The sequence below is a fragment of the Pelodiscus sinensis genome, chromosome 6, assembly GCF_049634645.1.
Source record: "Pelodiscus sinensis isolate JC-2024 chromosome 6, ASM4963464v1, whole genome shotgun sequence".
Lineage (NCBI taxonomy): Eukaryota > Metazoa > Chordata > Testudines > Trionychidae > Pelodiscus > Pelodiscus sinensis.
Genome location: NC_134716.1, coordinates 42528064 through 42551967, shown reverse-complemented (window position 1 = coordinate 42551967; position 23904 = coordinate 42528064). Strand labels below are relative to the sequence as shown.

At 42.4% G+C, this 23904-nt stretch overlaps 1 protein-coding gene across 6 annotated transcripts in view; it reads right to left on the bottom strand.

The window, feature by feature from the left end:
* Window positions 1-23904, bottom strand: part of DAPK1 (death associated protein kinase 1) — a 131497-nt gene that overhangs the window by 45053 nt on the left and 62540 nt on the right. For all 6 annotated transcript variants that reach the window (XM_075931798.1, XM_075931800.1, XM_075931799.1 and 3 more), the window contains 10 exons: window positions 23595-23733; window positions 21342-21471; window positions 21006-21054; window positions 20894-20920; window positions 20252-20404; window positions 20060-20105; window positions 16177-16266; window positions 14082-14174; window positions 7713-7832; window positions 572-670 (listed from right to left, as the gene is read on the bottom strand). In XM_075931798.1, coding sequence (XP_075787913.1) covers window positions 572-670; window positions 7713-7832; window positions 14082-14174; window positions 16177-16266; window positions 20060-20105; window positions 20252-20404; window positions 20894-20920; window positions 21006-21054; window positions 21342-21471; window positions 23595-23733 — 946 coding nt within the window. The remainder of the gene's footprint in view (window positions 1-571; window positions 671-7712; window positions 7833-14081; window positions 14175-16176; window positions 16267-20059; window positions 20106-20251; window positions 20405-20893; window positions 20921-21005; window positions 21055-21341; window positions 21472-23594; window positions 23734-23904) is intronic.

The following is a 23904-nucleotide window of genomic DNA, read 5'->3' as shown; positions in this document are numbered from 1 at the left end:
ATTGACAATATAAGTTAACGAAACAAACCAAAACCAAAACCAAAAAAAAAAAAAAACTCTACAAGTTTTTCAGACAAGCCAAGACTAGGGCATTCAAAGTGTGACATTTTGGTATAGCCTGTGTGTTTTAATAAGAATGACAGCACAAGTAATTAAGCAATATATTTATCATGCTGTAGCAGTTTGTTAAAAGCTAAGATTAGCTCTCTGGCTAAATCAGTACAAGAGAAACGTGAAACCAATTAGATGAAAACACTTTGCAAAGCAGAAACAACCTTTTAAGATTACATATATATAATAACTTGAAATAATTTACTACATTAGTTGAAATAGAATCCACTAATATGAGAGGAAACTCACTGGTACCAACTAAAGTTAACAAAAAGGAGAAAAATTATTTTTGTCTATCTTTTTGTGATAGCAGAGATTGGATGACTAGATTAGCTAATAGATTTTTTTTTTTTCATATGTAAAGAAAGAAGAAACTGTCATAACCCACTTGTCTCCTGTGAAAAGGTACTGGCACTAAGGAGTGCTTAAATAATTCATTATGACAAAAAAGAATCCTGACCTTATCCTGAATATCAATACGGGATCCTCGCTTTATGAGTAACTGAAGCATCTGAATGTTTCCACAGCCAGCAGCAATTAGCAATGGAGGTGTTCCATGCTGAAAACAAAGAATAAAACTAACATAAGAATGGCCATATTGGGTCAGACCAAAGATTCATCTAGCTCAGTATCCTGTTTTCCAACAGTGGCCAATGCCAGATGCCCCAGAGGGAGTGAACAGATTAAGTAATCAAATGATCCCTCTCCTATTATCCATTTCTAGCCTGTGACAAACAGATGCTAGGGACACCATTTCTACCAATCCTGGCTAATAGTCATTGATAGGCCTAACCTCCATGAATGTATCTAGTTCTTTTTTGAACCCCATTAAGTCCTGGTCTTCACAACATCCTCTGGCAAGGAGTTCCATGGGTTGACTGTGCATTGTGTAAAGAACAAACTTCCTTTTGTTCGTTTTAAACCTGCTGCCTATTAATTTAATTTGGTGACCCATAGTTCTTACATTATGGGAACAAGTAAATAACTTCTCTTTATTCACTTTTTCCACAGCAGTTATGATTTTATAGACCTCTATCATATTCCCAGCTTAGTCTTTTCTTTCCTAAGCTGAAAAGTGCAAGTCTTTTTCATGTCTCTTGATGTGGCGTTCGTTCCAAACCCCTAATAATTTGTTGCCTTTTTCTGAGCCTTTTCCAATGCCAAGTTTTTTTGAGATGAGGTGACTGCATCTGTACACAGTATTCAAGACATGGTTTTATACAAAGGCAAGTAAGATATTCTCTATCTTATTTGAGATCCCTTTTAAAATTATTCCTAACATTCTATTGGCTTTTTTGACTGCTGAGAACTATCCACAATGATGCCAAGATCTCCTTCTTGAGTAGTTATAACTAAATTAGTCCCCATCATATTGTATGCATAATTGGGATTTTTTTTCCCAATGTGCATTACTTGACATTTATCAACATTAAATGTCATTTGCCATTTTGTTTTGAGCGATCTTTTTGAAGCTCTTCACTGTCTTCTTTTGTCTTAACTATCATGAGCAGTTTAATATTATCTTTTGAGAGATTTGGATGTGGAGGGAGAGAGTACTAAAACAGCTATTAGAACTTACAAATCAACTACTGATTTTCCATATTGTTGGGAGAAAGTCACATTTAGATAAATGAGCTACAGGCAATCTCCAAACACAGGCAAGCATTTTCAAAATAAGGGTGCCTCTAAGTGTATATTTATGCAGCTAAAACACACCCTCATTTTCAAATGAGTTGAGCACCTGAAGTTCTATTTAAACTCCTAAGGATTTAGAAGCCTGAATACAAGAAGTGGGTACAGATGCGCGTACTACTGGATCTGGCAATGTCATGTGACTGCACCCCCCTTAAAAAAAATAAAAAAAAAAAATCGCCAGACAAAAACAAAAAGACACCAACTAACCAGAACAGTGTAGCCAGACACAAACCCCATCTTGGTTTTCCACGAACCCCATCTTATTCTCCCCCCCCCCCCCCCCCGTAGAGCAAGAGAAAGGCAGTCAGCCTTTGATGCCCTGGGAACGCATGTGTGCTGCCTGTCCCTGACTCTACCATAAACAGAAACCAGACAGTAAATGGTCTAGCTGACGACCCGGGGCCTCCCGTCGCCCTGATGGCTAGTACCAGTAATTGACACGCCTGCACTGTCCCAGGAGAGGAATCTTCGCCCATCACATACCAGAGGTGCCCATTGTTTGCATTTTCCCAGGTGTAAATTATGCTTTGCACCCTTTGTGGGAAACTTGGCATTCAAAGCCATTTTTCCTAATTGGCCACTTAGAATCATAGAATCATAGAATAATAGGACTGGAAGGGACCTCGAGAGGTCATCGAGTCCAGCCCCCCGCCCTCAAGGCAGGATCAAGCTCCGTCTACACCATCCCTGACAGATGTCTATCTAACCTGTTCTTAAATATCTCCAGAGAGGGAGATTCCACCACCTCCCTTGGCAATTTATTCCAATATTTGACCACCCTGACAGTTAGGAATTTTTTCCTAATGTCCAATCTAAACCTCCCCTGCTGCACTTTAAGCCCATTACTCCTTGTCCTGTCCTCAGAAACCAAGAGGAACAAATTTTCTCCTTCCTCCTTGTGACACCCTTTTAGATATTTGAAAGCCGCTATCATGTCCCCCCTTAATCTTCTTTTTTCCAAACTAAACAAGCCCAGTTCATGAAGCCTGGCTTCATAGGTCATGTTCTCTAAACCTTTAATCATTCTTGTCGCTCTTCTCTGTACCCTTTCCAATTTCTCCACATCTTTCTTGAAATGTGGCGCCCAGAACTGGACACAGTACTCCAGCTGAGGCCTAACTAGTGCAGAATAGAGCGGCAGAATGACTTCACGAGTTTTGCTTACAACACACCTGTTGATACAACCTACTTGAGACCAGGAAGAAGCCTACATAACCCAAGGAGTATAAAAGAGGTTCAGCAGCCCACCCCATTTGAGCTCCAATCATCTATACCTGCTGGCAGGTATTGATTGTCTCCCGAGGTCTGTGGGACGCCCAACCTCGCCCTACTTCTTCCCGAGGGATTGAGAGAAAGACGCTGGCCACGCCAAGTCTGGAACGCAGGGGTGAGAATATATACCTGCTATGTGTATTTTGCATGCATTTAATAAGAGCTCAGAGAACCAAAAGGGTTTCATGGTACCTGTAAGTGACTTATTAGTGTAATTTCTGTCCTGTCCTTTGTAGTGGCTGTGTTATCTGTAACACAGTAGTAGCATTTAACAACTAAGTTTACCCTGTAACAATAAAATAGTAACTGTTTAAGCTTTAACCTGACTCCTTCAGTTGCTGTAACAGAACCAAGCACAATTTAAAAGAATTTCAGCCGGTCATAAGGGACTCACTGCCCTGACCGTCGGCTGACAAACAGACAGACAGAGACCATATAATAAATGATTTTCAGGATTTATTTGGGAGTGGGGTGGGGAAATGAAATCATGTAAGAATCATCTTCTCTCAGAAAACAGCTGAATACACATAATTGAAGATTACCTATGTACAGTAAACTTCCTATAATCCGGCACCTTTGGGACCCAGGGGGTGCCAGATTATTGGATAAGGCGGAGTACTGGAAGGGGGGCTATGAGGGGTCGGGGGGGTCAGCGGGGAACTGCGCGGCGTAAAGAGCACTCCAGCTGCTCTGCCCCCAGCTTCTCCAAGTCCGCCGCTGCTGGAAATCAGGTGAGGGGGCGGCGCAGCGGGACCAACCCGGCAGCACCCCAGCTGCTCTGCCCCGGGCTTCCCCAAGTCCGCCACTGCTGGAACTGACCAGCGGCGGTCTTGGGGAAGCCAGGGACAGAGCAGCTCCAATTGTCCGGCTGGCCAGAGCACTTCCGGGTTCCAGTTGGTGCTGGACAACTGGAGTTTTACTGTAATATTTTCTGTTTTCTCTTTCTGTGGCCTGAACTTTTTTTTAAATTAAAAAAAAAAAAGTCTTACAAAGTGAAATATCCATGCATATTTAATTTTAAAAAGACTGTTCAAAGAGGAGGTACTAAGGCCCAGAAGCTGGAATTCAAAGGGAATATTTTCAATGCAGGTATCTTGACCTGCACTAAGAAATAGTTGCTATCAAAAGCAAAGACTGATTTCAAGAATACATGCTAGGAAAGCAACTGCTCCAAGCTGTGTATTAGAAACATAAATGAGTAAATACATCACATCACTATATGACCATTAAAATACATTTACAGTTTTAATTTAGTCTGATGTGCACTAAAACATTTTATCTTGCTCCCAATCTTGCAATCCTCTTAATTTAGTTTTAAAGTTATTTATCAATAGTTGGATTTCACCACCAACAAATCCTCTTGCATGTTTCCTCCCCAACAAACAAAACAAACAAAACAAACAAAACAAACAAAACAAAACAAACAAAACAAACAAAACAAACAAAACAAACAAAACAAACAAAACAAACAAAACAAACAAAACAAACAAAACAAACAAAACAAACAAAACAAACAAAACAAACAAAACAAACAAAACAAACAAAACAAACAAAACAAACAAAACACCCTCCACACCAATATCTACATTAAAGCTGACACTATCCAGATTAAAACTTAAACAACAAATGGTCTGGCAGCACTTTACAGACTAACAAAACATGTAGATGGCATGTTTTGTCATCTACATGTTTTGCTAATCTATAAAGTGCTACCCAGACCATTTGTTGTTTTTTAAGTTTATCCTGTACAGACTAAGTTGGCTACCCCCTGAAATATCTAGATTGTCTCTTTTCTCACCCACACCACATCAAGGATACAGGATACATATCTTGCCTTTCCCAGTTTCCCTTTTATAGAATCTCTGAACCTCAATAGGTCATCCAGTCCAGCACTCTGCCTTGGAGGCACCACTAAACAAGCCTAATTTTTTAAATCTTTTATAGGTCATGTTTTCTATAACTTTCATAATTTTTGTTACTCTTCTTTGGACTCTTCCTAATTTGTCCCCATCTTTCCCAATGCTTGGGCCCCAGAACTGGACATAAGATTTCACTGGGGCACTATCTGTACTCAACGGAGTAGGAGAATTACTTCTTGTCTTTGTGGCCATGCTTCTATAATACATCCTATAAAACTGATTCTCAGTTTTTTGCAACAATATTACATTATTGATTTGCATTTAATTTGCTATTCACTATAGCCTCCAGCTCTTTTACTGCAGCATTCTGCATTTATTTCCCATTTTGTATTTGGACAACTGATTATTCGTCCCTAAGTGCGGTATTTTGTATTTGTCCTTATAGAATGTCATCCGATTTAAATCAGACCATTTCATCAATTTTTCAAGATAATTTTTAATTCTAATTGTGTCCTCCATAGCATTTGCAACTCCTCCCAGACTGCAAACTTTATAAGTGCAGTCTCCATGCCATTATACAAAATCAATTATGAAGGTATTGAATAAAATAGATCCAGGACAAAGACCTGTGGGACCTCACTTTATAGTGCCCCTTCAGCTCAATTGTGAGCTACCCACCTTACAGCAGGTGTGTCTAAGCTATATTTCTCTAGTTTGTTTACAAAAGCTTTAATGAAGTCAAGGTATACCACAGTTATTGTTTCCCCGTTTCTACAAGGCTTTCTTCTCTGTCACAGAAGGATATTAGGTTGATTTTATGGGGTTTTTCCCCTGTCTATGCTGACTGTTACTATCACCTTATTTATAGGTGCTTACAAATTGATTGATTACTTGCTTCATTATCTTTCTAGCTGTTGAAAGTAAACTGACTGGTCCTCTCATTCACTGGATTGTCTTTATTCCCCTTTTCATAAACGGGCAAATATAGTATCTTTTCCCAGTTCTCTGGTCTCTCCTGTCCTCTGCAAATTCTTCAAGATAATCACTAATGGCTCAAATTGCTCTTCAGCCACAACCCGTCTGGCCTTAAGACATCTAACTTGCCTAAGTAATTCTTAACTTGTTCTTTTCTTATTTTAGTCTCAGATCTTATCCAATTTACACTGATGCTCACTAGGTTAGTCACCCAAATCACCACTAATCTTTTTTGGTGAAAACAAAAAAGACCTTTAACACTTAGATCTTTGCTGTGTTTTCTGTTATAGGCTTTCCCTCCTGATTGATTTATTAGCCTGACCTTGGTCTGTCTCTTGCTTCTCATGCATTCATAAAATGCTTCTTATTACCCTTTTCTATTCATCCTATGTAACCAGTTATGGCTGGTTTAATTTTTGGAGGTGCCCCAAACTGGTCTAGAGTCCCACTCCTACCACAACTGCCTTGTAAAGTTCCGGGGTGTGTGTGTGTGGGGGGGGGGGGGGAGGGAGGGCTCTGGAGTGGGGCTGAGGATGAGGAGTTTGAGGTGTGGGAGGGGCTTAGGGTTAGGACAGAGGGTTGGGGTGTAGGCTCTGGGGTGGGGATGAGAGGTTTGGGGTCTGAGAGGGGCTCAGGACTGGTGCAGAATGTTGGGGGTGGGAGTGAGGGCTCTTGCTGGGAATGCAAGCTGTGGGCTGGCCTGGGGATGAAGAGCTCAAACTTCAGGCTGCAGCAGATAGGCTGCCTTAGGGCTCAAGCCAGAGAAGACAACTCCTTCCAGCCCTTCTCCGCCTGGTACTCACCCAATCTCTAGAAAGAGTCCATTCTAAGACCCCTGCTTGGGAGCTGGAGGCCTCCTGCCACCGGCTCTATTCCCTTCCTCACCTGCTGCTACCACTGGCTGTGAGTGCAGGGGACCTGGGGCAGCTGTCTGCTATCTAGGATGCAGGCTAGGTGAAAGCAGGGGAGGCACATGGGCTGGTCTGGGGAAATCATTTAGGGGCGGCAGGCAGGGCTGGGGAAGAGACCTGCCCCCAACACTGGTGGAGCCTGGGCACCATGGGCACGTACAACTCACTGCCCCTCTTGTAATTTTATCTATTTTCCACTTTTTGTAGGGCTTTTGAGTTTCGGGTCATTGAAGACCCTTCTGGTTCAGACACCATGGCCTCTTAGTCCACTTCCTATCTTTCCTATGCACAGCAGCGTGTGGGGTCGCCTACACATACATGCCCCTTGAAAAAGGTACAGCACCAGGAGCTCCTCCCACCCTGTAGCCGACTGCCCTCATGGAGAGCAAGCTCCTGCTTATGTCCTGCACACAGTTTGACTGCATGTTCTCCTGTGATGTTTGTATAGAAGGGGGAAAGCTTTGATGAAAAATAAAGTAAATAATACTCCTTTCCTTGACTCCACCCCACCCCACCAATTTCCATCATAACTTAAAATATTTGTGGTTATATTTAATTGTAACTTTTAAGGATTTTTCTTTTTATTACCAAAAACTTAATTTTTGTGATAGTTTTCAAGCAACACTACTCTTACATTTCAGAGGCCTGGGAAAAATTAGGTATGGATATGAAAGCCATAATAAGAGGAATAAACAACAAACTCACAAAAAAAAAAAAATCTTCTTCCAGAACAGTTTACAAACCATTTGACTTAGTCTTATTTCAAATATTACATTTCTATTTTATAGCCACATCACTGAGCACACATCACACAACAAGCCACATCACAAAACAAGCAGCAGATTTTTGCCCTCCCCCACACTTGTGTCAGCACAGATCCACACCATACCTTGTTGGGTTGATTGACATCGTAATTTGTCAGAGATCCAAGAAGATGCTGCAGTCCAGGAACATTGTCATCATTGATGGCATGAATGATGGCTTTCATCACAAATGAATCTTCCTCATCCTTATAGTCAATAAGGAAAAAAATATTTTGAAAACTAACAATAGTAAAAATATCCTTCCCCCAGCACCTGTCAGGATATGGAAAGAAAATTACATTTTCAAAGCACCATGCAGCCATTTAACTGAGAGACCGGAAAACTTATTTACAGGAGTCATGCTGCTAAAATGCCAGAGCACCATTTGAAACATTTACTCTAATAAAAATAAAGCTGAAGATGCAAGGTGTGATAAGAACATGTTAATATATGCAACTAAAACAACAGTATAAGATGCAGGTGAAGATCTCCATGAGTAAGTGAGCAAAAACTGTTACAAAAGAAAATCATGGAGCCGGATTTTTTAACCACACTCATCTTCCTTATTCCGAGTTTATGTATGTTTTAAACAATACAAGCACTTGCCTGCAATTCTCCCTACTAAGAAGCTGGTGTGACATATCTTAAATGGTGATTCAGTGTTTAAAAAAAAAAATGTAGCAATAGGAGCAGGAGGACTATTGCTGAAAGAATAAATAGCGCAAAAGTAAAAAGGTAAAGTAAGGACAGTGGAAGTAAGAACACGACTTGCACAGGAGGGACACTGGCAGAATAAAATGGATAACAAAGTAGTCTGGGCAGAATTTTTGAGTTTTAAGACTATTAATGCCCAGAAAAAAAATCTTTACTTCGCTTTAATACATTAATGTTTTAAGCTTTGCTGATTATAGGATATTTCCTAAAGGCCACATTAAAACTTGAAGAGCAAGCTAAAAAGAGAAAGCTTCTGAATTTATAAGCTGAGAACTGCAGCTCCTAAGGGCTGAAACCTAAAAGGCACACACCTGCATAAACTGAAAGAAAGCTTGTTTGGCCCAGGGTCTAATATACTGTCTGGGCTGGTCCTGCAAAGTCAATGGGAGAGGAAAGTGCTCAACATCTCACAGGGGACATATGCATTGAAACTGGGATGTTCGACTGTAGCTTACATAGATGTATCAGAGCTAGCTTTAATCTAGCTAGCTATTTCAAGTATCAGTAGCACATAACTACAGCATGGGCTTAGGGTTCTACTCAGGGAGTTAGCCTGAGTACAAACTCAAGTAGCTAGCCCATGTCCCCATAGCTACACTGCTATTATCAGATGAGCTACCTTTGATCTAGCTAGATCGAAGCTAGTTCAGGTATGTCTACACAAGCTGCAACCACATCTCCTCATTTTAATGTAAATATATTCAGACGTACACTTGGAACCTTACAAATTGATCTTAGGTCTTTACAGAATCCCTCTTTCATTCAAAATATAAAAAAAACCTGATTAGCTAAGAATGCCCTCCTATGTGCATTTCACTTGTTGATACTGCTGCCAACCACAGAACTCCTTTTTGAATCATCCTTCTCTTCTTGACTAATTCAGAAGGACAAGTTCACTAGTCTCAAAGAGACTCAGACTTTAAGGTCAGAAAGGACCATTTTGATCATCTACGCACAAAGCAGGCCACAGAATCTCACCCACCCACTGCTAGAATAATCCTCTCACCTACATCTCAGATATTGAAGTCCTTGAAATGATGGTTCAAAGACCCCAAGATGCAGAGAATCCTACCGCTAGTGACCTGTGCTCCATGCTACAGAGGAAGGTGAAAAACCTCCAGGGCCTCTGCTAATCTACCCTGGAGGAAAATTCCTTCCCGACCCCAAATATGGCGATCAGCTGAACCCTGAGCATGTGGGAAAGACTCACGAGCCAGACACCCAGAAAAAAAGTTCTCTATAGCAACTTCTATCTTCCCACCATTGGCCTATTTACCACTGATAGTGAAAGGTCAATTGCCAAGATCATGTTACCTCATCAAACCATACCCTTCATAAATCCTTCTAGCTTTATCTTGAAGCCAGATAGGTCTTTGCCCCCACTACCTCCTTTGGAAGGCTGTTCCAGAACGTCACTCCTCTAATGGTTAGAAACCTTCACCTAATTTCGAGTCTAAACTTTCTAATAGCCAGCTTATATCCATTTGTTCTTGTGTCCACATTGGTATTGAGCTTAAATAATTCCTCTCCCTCCCTGGCATTTATCCCTCTAAATATATTTAAAGAGAGCAATCATATCTCCCCTCAGCCTTCTTTTGGTTAAGGTAAACAAGCCAAGTTCCTTGAGTCTCCTTTCATAAGACAGGTTTTCCATTCCTCGGATCATCCTAGTGGCCCTTCTTTGTACCTGTTCCAGTTTGAATTTATCCTTCTTAAACAGAGGAGACCAGAACTGCACAGAATATTCCAAATGAGGTCTCACCAATGCCTTGTATAACGGCACTAACACCTCCTTATCCCTACTGGAAATACCTCGCCTAATGCATCCCAAGACTATTAGCCTTTTTCACAGCCATGTCACAATGGCGGCTCAGTCATCCTTTGATCAACCAGGATTCCGAGGTCCTTCTCCTCTTCCGTTACTTCCAACTGATGTGTCCCCAGCTTATAACTAAAATTCTTGTTATTAATCCCTAAATGCATAACCTCACACTTCTCACTATTAAATTTCATCCTATTACTATTACTCCAATTTACATGTTCATCCAGATCTTCCTGTATGATTTCCCAATCTTTTTATGAATTGGCAATACCTCCCAACTTTGTGTCATCCACAAACTTTATTAGCACACTCCCACTTTTAGTGCCGAGGTCAGTAATAAAAAGATTAAATAATAATGGTACCAGAACTGATCCGTGAGGAACTCTGCTAGTAACCTCTCTCCAGCCTGACAGTTCACCTTTCAGTATGACTCGCTGTAGTCTCGCCTTTAGCCAGTTCCTTATCCACCTCTCAATTTTCATATTGATCCCCATCTTTTCCAATTTAACCAATAATTCCCCATGAGGTACTGTCTCAAATGCCATACTGAAATCGAGGTAATTAGATCCACTGCATTTCCTTTATCTAAAAAATCTGTTACTTTCTCAAAGAAGGAGATCAGGTTGGTTTGGCACAATCTACCTTTTGTAAAACCATGTTGTAATTTGTCCCAACTGCCATTAACCTCTATGTCCCTAACTACTTCCTCCTTCAAATTTTTTTCCAAGACCTTGCATACTACAGATGTCAAACTAACAGGCCTTTAGTTACCCAGGTCACTTTTTTTCCCCTTTCTTAAAAATAGGAACTATATTAGCAATTCTCCAGTCAAATGGTACAACCTCTGAGTTTAAAGATTCATTAAAAAATTTTGCTAATGGACTTGCAATTTCTTGTGCCAGTTCCTTTACTATTCTTGGATGAAGATTATCTGGGCCCCCTGATTTACTCTCATTAAGATGTTCGAGTTTGGCTTCTACCTTGGATTTGGTAATATCTACCTCCTTATCCTTATTCCCATTTGTTATATTGCCATTATCCCTAAGCTCTTCATTAGCCTCATTAAATACTGAAGCAAAGTATTTTTTTAGATATTGGGCCATGCCTAGATTATCCTTAACCTCCACTCCATCCTCAGTGATCAGCGGTCCCACTTCTTTGTTTTCTTCCTATTTATATGGCTGTAAAACCTTTTACTATTGGTTTTAATTCCCTTTGCAAGGTCCAACTCAACATGACTTTTAGCCTGTCTCACTTTGTCCCTACACGCTTGAACCTCAATAAGGTAGCTTTCTTTGCTGATCCCTCCCATCTTCCACTCCTTATATGCTTTCTGCTTTTTCTTAATCACCTCTCTGAGATGCTTGCTCATCCAGCTTGGTCTAAAACACCTACCTATACATTTTTTCCTGTCATTAGTCTAGAGGAAAGGGATGGAACAGTGGATATGGTTATGAATCAGGACGCTGTATGCAGCTGCTAGTTACTTCTGAAGATGGAGTGCAGGAACCAGGTAGCACAACTAAACACGTGACAAGAAGCAGGAAGGGTAATTTCATAAAAGGACTCTGAGCAAGCCTATCCTCATAACATGGGAGCCTCTGTGCCATACCAGAGTACTCACAACAGACTTTAGTAGACTTCGTCATACCCAGATAATAGACATGACACGGCAAATAAACACATCATTCAATAAAAGGCACTGACAGAAGAACTCAGTACAGGCAGTCCCCGGGTTACGTACAAGATAGGGACTGTAGGTTTGTTCTTAAGTTGAATCTGTATGTAAGTCGGAACTGGCGGTCAGTTTCAGCAGCGGCTGAATCTGGATGCCAGTTCCGACTTACAGATTCAACTTAAGAACTAACCTACAGTCCCTAAGTCGGAACTGGCATCCAGATTCAGCCGCTGCTGAAACTGACCGCCAGTTCTGACTTACATACAGAATCAACTTAAGAACCCCAAGCGTCCCCAAGTCAGCTGCTGCTGAAACTGATCAGCAGCTGATTCCAGGAAGCTCGGGGCAGAGCAACTCTGCCTCGGGCTTCCTGTAGTCAGCGCTGGTCAGTTTCAGCAGCGGCTAAATCAGGACACCTGGGGCAGAGCAGCTGGGGTGCTGCTGGGTTGCTCCAGTAGCACCGCTCCTCGGCACTACTGGACAATCCCAGCAGCACCCCATCTGCTCTGCCCCAGGCGTCCTGATTCAGCCGCTGCTGAAACTGACCAGCAGCGGCTGAATCAGGACCAGAGCAGCTGGGGTGCTGCTGGGTTGGACCAGTAGTGCCCAGAGCGGCGCTGCGGGACCAACCAGCAGCACCCCAGCTGCTCTGCCACAGGCGTCCGGAGAAAAGCTTAGTCTGTTGGGGGGGGGGGGGGGGCGGGAGAGGGCGGGCATACTAGCTGCGCCCCCCCCACCCCACCCCAACAGACCAGGAAGACACGGGTGGCGGACCGAGACGCACCGCGGTCCCGCCGCCTGGGTCCTCCGCGGCTTTGCTCTCCGTCTCCCTGGTCTTCCTCGGGGAAGCCGGCAGCGGAGCAGCCCAGGCGTGCCTGGGGTGCCCCGCTGCCCGAGCCCCCCCCTCGGCTTTGCAAAGCTGCGGGGAAGCCAGCAGCGGAGCAGCCCAGGCGCGCCTGTTGTGCCCCGCTGCCCTAGCCCCCCCCTCGGCTTTGCAAAGCCTCGGGGAAGCCGGCAGCGGAGCAGCCCAGGCGCACCTGGGCTGCCCCACTGCCCGAGCCCCCCCCCCCCCCCCGCGGCTTTGCAAAGCCGCGGGGGGGAGGGGGCGCGCTCTGGCAGCAGGGTTGCCCCAGCCCCTCCACGGCTTTGCTCTGCGTCTTCCTGGTCTGCAGACCAGGGAGACGCAGAGAAAGCCCCAGAGTACACGGGTGGCAGGACCGCGAGGTCCCGCAGTCCGTGTACTCTGGGGCAGCCCCGTCCGTAACTGCGGATCCGACACAAGTCGGATCCGCGTAAGTCGGGGTCTGCCTGTATATCCACATTGGATGAATGAAGGGGAGTATTCCTACCGGTCTGCTTTTGGTTTTTTAGTGTGCAGTAATACCCTGCTGAGCCCCATTATGCTAACTTCACTTGGGACCTCCTGGCCCTACCACTAATCAATAATGCACAAACAAGTGCACAGAAGTTTCTCCCTCCTCCCCTGCCAATGAACAGCTGTGCTATAACTTACACTGTAGAGAACGTCTGTTAGACATTTTCCCATTCTATCTGCTGTAACAAAGGCCATTCCATAACTGTTAGTACAAGGGACAAGGTCTTCTTACATTAAGGAATTCTATAAGGTTCTGTTGGTTTCCTGACTGAGACATACAGATCTCCAAGCTCTAAGGCAAGGCTGGCAAGCTAAGCAATTGTGCCCTTTACTGTTGAGACCTTGGGTGTGCAACGCCTCAGCACCCATCTCAAGTCAGTTTCCCCCCCACTTTTACATCCGACTGCTTTACTTATTCAAGATATGGTTACTGCCTGCTCAGTCATTTCCTTTGCCTCACATGTTTTTCCTATAACATTAACATTGTAGCATCGCTCCTAATTTTTTATTCGTTCTAAATATTCTAAGCTTTTTTTTGCTAAAATATAATGGTTTGTATTGTACAGTACTCTGAGCAACTCAGATGCAACAAACATTTGCAAATTATTTTATAACTACTATGGTGTGAAAGTTTTCACTTCAAGTAATTGAGCTCAATGAACAAATCAGTAAACATCATTCTACAATCTGTTATTCAGGAGCTAGGACTAAGTGATCACAATGGACTCTTCTGGCCTAAAATTTCATGAATCTATTTCACGATATCAGAAACAGTACATGGTATACACATTTTAAAATATTGTGGTATTCATATTGATATATGTCAAAGTATTTAAAGCATTCAAGCAATAAAAACATATGCTTACCAGAGTGTCATCACTCCTAGCAACACTCATGTTACTTCTGGATAAGAAGGATCTTGATAATCTTTGGCACAGTGAAATTAAGCGTACTGATTGCTTTTTAAAAATGAAAAAAGAAAAGTTATTTTTACTTAAAACATCAAATAGAAGATATGATAGGAAGATCATTTTTCAAAAATGAACATGGTTAAAAAACAGAAAAGAAAAAAAAAATTTCCACTGTTTCTGCTGTTTACTTCAGTATGTTTCACTCTAGACTGGTAATAAAAACAGACTAATCCATTTCAGCACAACACTTGTGGGTAGAAAAATAATTGGATATAAACATTTAATCTATGCAAACAAAAAATTACTTGTACGAAAAATCCCTTTGCACTGGGCATAAATTTCATGAAAGACGTCTATCAGGGTTTCTCATTTTAAAGTGTGCACATGTGTGATATTAAATTTGCACCTAAAATATATGACAGTGTTCCTTTAAATGCTACATTACACACCGCTTCTTCTTGGACACCAGAGAAGACTGACATTTCTCATGCATCTTAAGTTTTGTAAGCATAGTTGATCTCACCTAAGCCAGGTACTGAATCTTGGCAAAGAGATTCATGAGGCCAGATATTCAGTATTTTTCTTATTGCCCAATTCAGAGAGAGAAAAAAAAATCTTCTTATTTCTTGACCTCTATTCCAAAGAAGGAAATTCTCTTTTATAATTCATGCATCTTACTGCTTGCTCTTGCTTATGCTACATCACTTCCCTTCCCTTGTTTCAATGCTGGTCTTTCAATATGTGTGGTGAAAGAGTGAAGTTCTCTCCTTTACTTATTCTACTCTGTACACCGACCCATACTTTCTGCCAATTCCATGCCCATTTTTAGTTGAGAAATTAAGCTTCATGTCTTTCAAAGTGTAAAGACATAGACGGTAATCTCGGTGGGCCAAGAACTAAATTTGTTACCACTCCCCACTTTTGACCAATTCCAGTCGCTTCCTTTACATTTAAGACTAGCCTCCTTGCGTATTAACAGTGCCATGCACACCTATAACAGATCATAAAAATAAATATCAAAATATAAATGCTGTTCAAATTGTAAGTATGCACTCTTGCTTTGTCTTGATAATATATAAAACATTTTATATAAAAGGAACACAGCTCAATGCACAATAACGTAAGTATTCATTCTCAGTTCAGTAATGAACAGAATTTCTCTAGATTTTTTTTTAAACTATACTACCACAGTACTTGAGCACCTACAAATATACAGGCAGTCCCCGGGTTACGTACAAGATAGGGACTGTAGGTTTGTTCTTAAGCTGAATCTGTATGTAAGTCGGAACTGGTGTCCAGATTCAGCAGCTGCTGAAACTGATCAGTTTCAGCAGCGGCTGACTTGGGGACGCCTGGGGCAGAGCAGCTCGGGTGCTGCTGGGTTGATCCAGTAGCCCCAAGGAGCGGTGCTGCGGGACCAACCGGCAGCGCCCCACCTGCTCTACCACAGGCCCCGGGCTTTGCTCCATGTCTCCCTGGTCTGCTGGGGGCGGGGGGGGCCACTAGCTGCATCCCCCCCCCCCCCCCAGCAGACCAGGGAGACGCGGAGCAAAGCGGCGGAGGACCCGGGCCAGACCGCGGCACTTCCAGATCAGCTGGAAGCGCCACGGGTCCGGCCCCGGGTCCTCCGCGGGTTTGCTCCCCGTCTCTCTGGTCTGCTGGCTCCCCCAGCAGACCAGGGAGACGGGGAGCAGCTTTTCTTGCCCCGGAAGAGGCGGCCGGCGGGACCAGGCGTCTCGCCGCTCCAGTCCTCCGGGGCGAGAAAATCCCCGTTCGTAACTGCGGATCCGACATAAATCGGATCCGCGTAACTCGGGAACTGCCTGTACTGTAAATCAACACAAGAAGTTTCTCCTTCCTCTTCTCCCAGACTATAAATATTTCAATTTGGTACTAAAATGTATTTTCTATTGATGAAGTTTCACATTGTAAACTTCACTTGAGGGAAAAAAAAACAATGAAATTAATATTTCATTTGTGGTTATCCTGAGAAGAGAATGCCATTACATACATCACCAGCTTTATGAAGCAGACTTGCTGAATAACTTACTTTCCACTTTCTTCGTGCTGCAAATTTTTTGAATTTCTCCATATTTACTGCAGATGCTTTTCTGCTAAGTGCTTGTTGGGTATCCTTAGGCTGTTAGGAAAAGAGGCAAAAAAGACATTTTGAAATATCCCCTAATTATGTGTCTGCTTTCACAAAATCATTTTCCTGTTGCACAACTCTAATTCCAGCTAAATAACTATCTGAGGTTGCAAATGCAGTAAATAAAGTACCCAGAATTGTGGTAAAACATGCAGAAAGACAGCATTCTAATATGTAAGGCCTTGCAGAGTATGGGGTCAGAATACTTGAGGAAAGAAGCAGGCAGCACAGGAAGCCACACCAGCAGAAATTGCATCTGTTCTAAAGAGTCAGGCTCTCTATGTACAGTTTTCATTCCTCCTTTTCCCTTAAATTGTTGCTTAAAACAATACAAAAACAAAAAACTATGTTCCACCTCATTGTGTCATAAAGACAGTTTATGAATACAGTGCTTACCATAGGCATAGAGACAAACAATTGTATCACCATATTCATATCAGAGTAGCATTAAACTGTCAATTCTAAACATTAATTACAAATATCAGTAGAGGTATCTATTTTGCTGAGGACTGCGTTAGCAGAAACATCCAGCTGATGAGCTTAGTTAGAATAGTTGACTGCTCTATTCATTTGAAAGATCCTTCCAGAAGAATAAGGTTGCAATTTCCAAAAGAAAGTTAAGTGTTTCGTAAACCATTTTATTTGTTTTTAAATCTTTAACCTAGGAATTTCCATCTCAGGCCAAGGACCCATTCCACCAAATCCTGATGTAGCAGCAAATACCCATTTTCTGTAAGGTTTCCTGATTGATTATAAATGCATCCCAGGTTTTGGGCTGTTTTCAGGATAATCAATTGGTATCCAACATCTCCCATCTCAGTACACTAGTTTACAAATCAAGTCCCACCTGCAGCTGGGACAAGAGGATTCAGTGCTGCATGCCACATCTGAAACAGGCATTTGAACACAGGACATTCTCATTGAGTGCTCTAACTCCTGAGCTATAGGGTAGTCAGGAGAGAGACAGAGAGACAGAGAGAGAGACAGTGTGTGTGTGTGTGTGTGTGTGTGTGTGTGTGTGTGTGTGTGTGTGTGTGTGTGTGTGTGTGTGTGTGTGTGTGTGTGTGTGTGTGTGTGTGTGTGTGTGTGTGTGTGTGTGTGTGTGTGTGTGTATCGAGAATCGCTCTTGTTGAAACTGTTTCACATGAAATTATTAAATATTTTGAAGGGGGGAAATGACTCCATGGTCTGGTAGTTAAGGTAGTAAGATGGGAGATGCCCACATTCCAGTCTTGGAGATTCCAAGCTGCATCTTCCTTATCTAGGTATAAAGGGGCACCACTATGACCATGCTTTTCTGAATCGAGCCCTTTATTTTCACATTTCCCTTTGCTTTATTAAATAAAAGGGGTCAAGTGCCCAAAATGGAAACAAATGTTTAGTTTCAGGTTGAACAAAATGTTTTATTCAATGCTCAACTATATTTTTTGAACTGCCAGCAACCTGGAAAAAAAAAAGTAATTATTTGTACAGCTGTAACTCTGTTGTGGGGGAAAAAATGGTATTAACCCAACTGTTGAAGAGGAGACTTTGTAAAAACGCCTCAGAGGTTCCATGATTTTGGCTCAATGATTTCCAGATGAAATACATACAGTTAGCAAGAAAAAGATTTGCTTTCCTCCATAAACTGCCAGGCTTGCGAACTCAACCAAGTACCTTCAAGCCAAGCTGCTGCTTGTACATCATCATGACCCACAATGAAAGTTCTGCAAGGCAGAGTAAGTTCTCAGTGACATTTCCATCACTTCACTGCTTTCACTGTATTTCCATAGGTATAACTGACTTAACTCATGCACTGTTCTGTTAACTGTGCATAAGGAGGAACAGAATCCAGCTCACTTCCCTTTAGGAGTGTTGGATTTGCAGGGCTAATAGCAGTACAGGCAGTCCCCAAGTTACGCGGATCCGACTTACGCCAGATCCGCAGTTACGAACGGGGCCCGTCTCCCTGGTCTCCAGCAGACCAGGGAGAGGAAGCAAAGCGGCGGAGCACGCGGGCAGCGGACAGCCCAGACGAGTCTGGGCTGTCCACTGCCCGCGTGCTCCGCCGCTTTGCTCCCCGTCCCCCTGGTCTGCAGACCAGGGAGACGGGGAGCAAAGCAGAGCAAAGCCGCAGAGCCCGAAGGCAGCGGGACAGCCACGGCGCGTCTGGGCTGTCCACTGCCCGCGTGCTCCGCCGCTTTGCTCCCCGTCCCCCTGGTCTGCAGACCAGGGAGACGGGGAGCAAAGCAGAGCAAAGCCGCAGAGCCCGAAGGCAGCGGGACAGCCACGGCGCGTCTGGGCTGTCCGCTGCCCGCGTGCTCCGCCGCTTTGCTCCCCGTCCCCCTGGTCTGCAGACCAGGGAGACGGGGAGCAAAGCAGAGCAAAGCCACGGAGCCCGAAGGCAGCGGGACAGCCACGGCGCGTCTGGGCTGTCCCGCTGCCCCCGTGCTCCGCAGCTTTGCTCCGGACACCTGTGGTACAGCAGCTGGAGCGCTGCCGGTTGGTCCCATAGCGCCACTCTGGGCGCTACTGGACCAACCCGGCAGCACCCCAACTGCTCTGCCCCAGGCGTCCTGATTCAGCCACTGCTGGTCAGTTTCAGCAGCGGCTGAATCAGGACGCCTGGGGCAGAGCAGCTTGGGTGCTGCTGGGTTGGTCCAGTAGCGCTGAGGAGCGGCGGCGCTACTGGACCAACCCAGCAGCACCCCAGCTGCTCTGCCCCAGGCGTCTCCAAGTCAGCCGCTGCTGAAACTGACCAGTGGCTGACTACAGGAAGCCCCTGCCCCGGGCTTCCTGGAATCAGCCGCTGATCAGTTTCAGCAGCAGCTGACTTGGGGATGCCTGGGGTTCTTGAGTTGAATCTGTATGTAAGTCAGAACTGGTGTCCAGATTCAGCCGCTGTTGAAAATGATCAGTTTCAGCAGCGGCTGAATCTGGACACCAGTTCCGACTTACATACAGATTCAACTTAAGAACAAACCTACAGTCCCTATCTTGTACGTAACCCGGGGACTGCCTGTATGCATTTTTTTTGTCCCTCTATCTAAGTCACAAAATGAAGCAGACAAGATGGACTGTATGGGAATAGATCTCATGAACTAAGTGCAATTTTTACTCATCCTTCAGAGCACAACTTTATTTTAATAAGATGTAATGGATTGCTGTATAATAGTGTGCTGGACAAGGTTCCCAGAAGCTTCTAGTTGAAATTATGTCACTATGAATGTTGGGATGATTGATGGGAGTTAGGGCTTCTAAGGATACTGCTAAATCAAGTCTTCCAAAGATGACATCTAAGTACTTTTATAAGTGGCAGGGGAAAGAATTTTATTTTAAATTAACAAGTCCTACTCAAGCTGAGTATTAAGTGGGGAAGAACAGGATCAGTCCCAGCAGTTCCCTTCTCAGCCCTGTTGGGGAGTGAGGAAGATCATAGCCCTCCTTAGCTCAGTCATCATTTAGCCACACAAAAAGGGATCTGAAAAGATAGTTGAGGAAGATGGAAAATTGGAGGATATAGAAAAGGTATCTTTACTGGTATGCAGTTTCCTAAATGTCTCTCCCTGACCAAGCATAACTGTCATCTGAATAATGGGCCAACATACTTGCCCCTCACAACCATGTAACAAACATACCTTAATTTTAAAGTCAAAATGCAGCAGCTTTCAAATTTAGCTTTGCAAACAGCAACAATTAAGTCAGAATACCACTTTATTCTTTTAGTTTTCATGAAGTAGTTGAATAAACACAACAAAAAAAAGAGTACAACTGAGAAAATAAGGTGAGTTCCTTACACACTGACCTTGATCCAGGGATGCTGCAAGCTATCTCGAATTGTCATCCTCTTCCTTGAATGAGAAAAAAAAAATACTCCTATTACTTGTTGTCTCTAAGTAAATATAATCTGTTAAACACCTAAACACAATACAAATTGAACCACCATATCTGTAATTCAGGATAGCATACCAGGAACACAGGAAGAGAAGTAACTCACTTTGGATCCTTAACAAGAAGTTTTCTTATAAAATCTTTAGCAAGGGCACTGGTATTACTGAAGAATTCTTCCTCAAACTCATAATTCACAGCAGATACATTAGCTAAAGTTTCTTGTTTTGATTCTCCAAGAAAAGGTGATGCACCACTCAGGCTGTTAAAAAAGCAAGATTAGACTCAGAACATATTTATATGCTACATGACATTTCATCCCTGCAAGATCAGAAAAGGAAGTGCAAAAAAGAGGGACTTTTTGCTTTTAGAGGTCAGATATGTCTTGAAAATTATTTGATTTTACAAAGACAAAAGCTGTGCTTTAACTTCAGAGAATTAAGATTGAAGTCACTTTGGAACACAGTCTAATCATCTAAACAATGCTTCCATCCCACCATTTCAGCACTGATTCTTAGCTATTCTTTCAACAATTAGGTTACAGCTTTATTGATCAACTTCAGTTAGGTCAAAGTTGTGTTTACTCAATGCAATTTGGTTATGTGACCATATGCTATGTACATGTATTACGGATACAAAAAAATAAACACTACAACTGAAAGCCAACAGGACAGAATCAGAATATAATGTTAGAATTAAAACAAAATGAAACAGTGCTGAAAAAGAATGATTTATGGATTTTTGTACTTACAGAATGTAAGTTATTACACCAATGCTCCTAGAGAGAAAGAACGAGAGAGTCAGAAAAGCAGTATAATAAATAATGACGACAACTATCTTCTCAGAATGGTTTATTAACTTACCACATATCTGCCTCAAGACCAAGTGGTTCATAGTTTACTATTTCAGGAGCTAAGAGAGAACAAATAGTGTGAAGTATAAAAGCAAACAAAGAAGCAAAGAGTGGTTTTATTTAATTCTGACCCTTTAAAAACACTCATTTTTAACCTACGTTAATATTAAAAAATCGTTTACAATGATACAACCAAGTTACTGCTGAGAAATAAGGCATCCTTTACAAAATCTCAAAATGCCATCTCCTGCACACAAATTCTGTAAATCTAAATTAAGACATGCTATACGTACGGTTTCGTAGGTTTAAAGAAAAGAAAATATATAAGGGTAAAACCTGCACTCACCAACAAACTCTGGTGTTCCGAAGATATTTTTAAACTCATTTCCAAAGTCAATTTTGTGTGCTAAGCCAAAGTCAATAATCTTGATGCGGGGCTTTGGTACATTTCTATCCAGGAGCATTATGTTTTCAGGCTTTCAAAACAAAACAAAAAAATTAATATGTGCTGGCTACAAGGAAAGGCACTTAAGTACGTGTTTCAGTCTCTTGGCTCTGTCTTAAAAACACAAGTTCCTTGGGGGGGTGGTGGGAAGGAACAACATATTAGGATTTTAAACATTAGTATGTTTTAGCTAGATGAAAATCCTAGCTCCATTGAAATCAAAGACAAAATGCACTTGATTGCTGTGGTGACAGGATTTTACCTAGGTTTGCCAGATGGTCTCCAAAAAATACCAGACAGTATTTTTTTTTGGTTGAGCGGGGGGGGGAGGGGGAGGGAACATGGGATAAGTCCCCCCGCCCCAGCTAGGCTTCTGAAGCACCCAGAGCAGCAATCACGGCCCCGCCTCCCAGCTGGGATTCCCCACCCGGGAGGTGGGGCCACGATCGGCCCTCTGGGCGCTTCAGAAGCCTGTCGGAGACTCCCAGCCGCTCCCCTCCTCCCATCAGGCTTCTGCACAATCACAGGTTCCTAGCATTTCCCGCCTTCCAGCTGCTCCCCCCCGCCCACGCCAGGCTTCAGTCCGGTGCGCAGCCGGGGGGGGGGGGGGGGGGAGAATCAGAGAATCATTGCACATGTCCGGTATTCTGATTTTTTTTTAACCGAACAAAGAGCGCAAATACCGGACTGTGCGGTAGAACACCAGACACCTGGCAACTCTAATTTTTACCTGTAGCAGACACCGCAGTTGTATATTAAACAAATGTTAGTTAGTTGAGATAAACCTTAGGCTCTCCTCTGCCTGGGACAGGTAACATTTTATAACTACAACCTCCTTTGATATACAAGGATTTTAGCACGTGTTAGCTAACACATGTAAAAAAATGTGCCTTTGTTTCCACAGTATAGACATGACCTTTGTCTTTAGGAGGACTTCAGAACCTCTTTAAATATCTTCCTTAAATTGAAATACCTTCCTGATTTGGGGCCTACCTACCTCCACAACCCAAAAATAATAAATAAAAAAAAATCATCAAAATGCTCAACACACGAAAACATTCCTGGCTATGAGAAAGAGAAAACCAGTAAAATAATAGTAAAAGGAATTCAAAATATTAATGGAGTTCATTTCATTTCTCTTTTCATTGATAACATTATTTGCATCAGTTTGCCAGGTGTCCACTATTTGAGATTTCTGTTCAGGAAACAAATTGAGAAAATATAAATGAGAAAATATAAATGTCCAATATTTTTTAAATAAGATGTAATGTAGATTGTGATGTAATGTTAAGTGTGTCCGGTATTTTTGTTGAAACCATCTGGCAACCCTAGATGCAAATTAGTTTCAAACTTCCTTTCACTTTGTGAAAATTCCTACTTGCATCCCAAGCATCCCAGACTGTAAACACTTGTGTCTGCTTGTTTCGGTTTAAAGAAATGTAGATCTTGAGTGCGAGCATTAGATGTATGGAATTGAAACAAAGCCAGAAGAATTTACCAGTTCAGAATGTTGCATCAATACTAGAGCATGGGTAAATTTTTTTGCTGCAAAGTTTTCAGCAAAAATGCAAATTTGTAAACATTTTTTGCAAATGGTTGTCAGTTTTGTGGCCTTGTTCATGTAAGAAAAAACAATTTGAGGTGGGGCATAGAAAGATTTGACAATGTTTTCATGTAAAAAGACCAGCTTCTGAAAAAATTCCTTAATTTTATCTAAGTAAAAAAATAAAAACGCTTGAAACTGAAAGGTTCTCTTTGATCCAAAATGATTTATTCTTCTGATTTTTCAGAACTGCCAATGAACTGAAAATTTGATTATTTGCACAGTTCTAAATCAAGGTCACATCCACACTACATATAATTCCTAACCTGACATAAGTTTCAAGATCACTTCTTGAAAGCTATTTTCAAAACCACAGTTTTGTTAATAGCTGCTAGCCTGTGTAACTGGGAAAGACTCTCCTCCTCCCCCCTTTTTATATAAAAGATGCATGGGAACACTTTTCAGCTGTGTTCTCCCTTATCTACATAAGCTAGAAATCATATTTTCAAGATGTAATCTATTACACATGGAGATTGTTTTTGGTGGTCTAATTGGATTGTCAAGAGGGGTGGGTTGCTTGTAGTACCAATTTTTTCATCTGTCCAACTTACCTTGAGATCAAAATGGGCAATTTGCAGAGAGTGGAGATAGTCAACACCATTAAGGATTTGTTTGAGAAATTCTGTGGCTTCCTCCTCCGTCAGAGATTCCTTTTCAGCTAAAAAATCAAAGAGCTCCCCACCTGCAACACTGAGAGAACAGGTGCAGGGGTTATTGGCATGAACACTTTAACTTACTGATTTTTGTAGAAGTGGCGAGGAGTCCTGTGGCATTAGCTGTGCTCTCAGTCATTTTCTAAAGCATTCAGCAGCTCTTAATGCCAATCATATTAAAACAGAAGATGACAATTTGCATAATTCA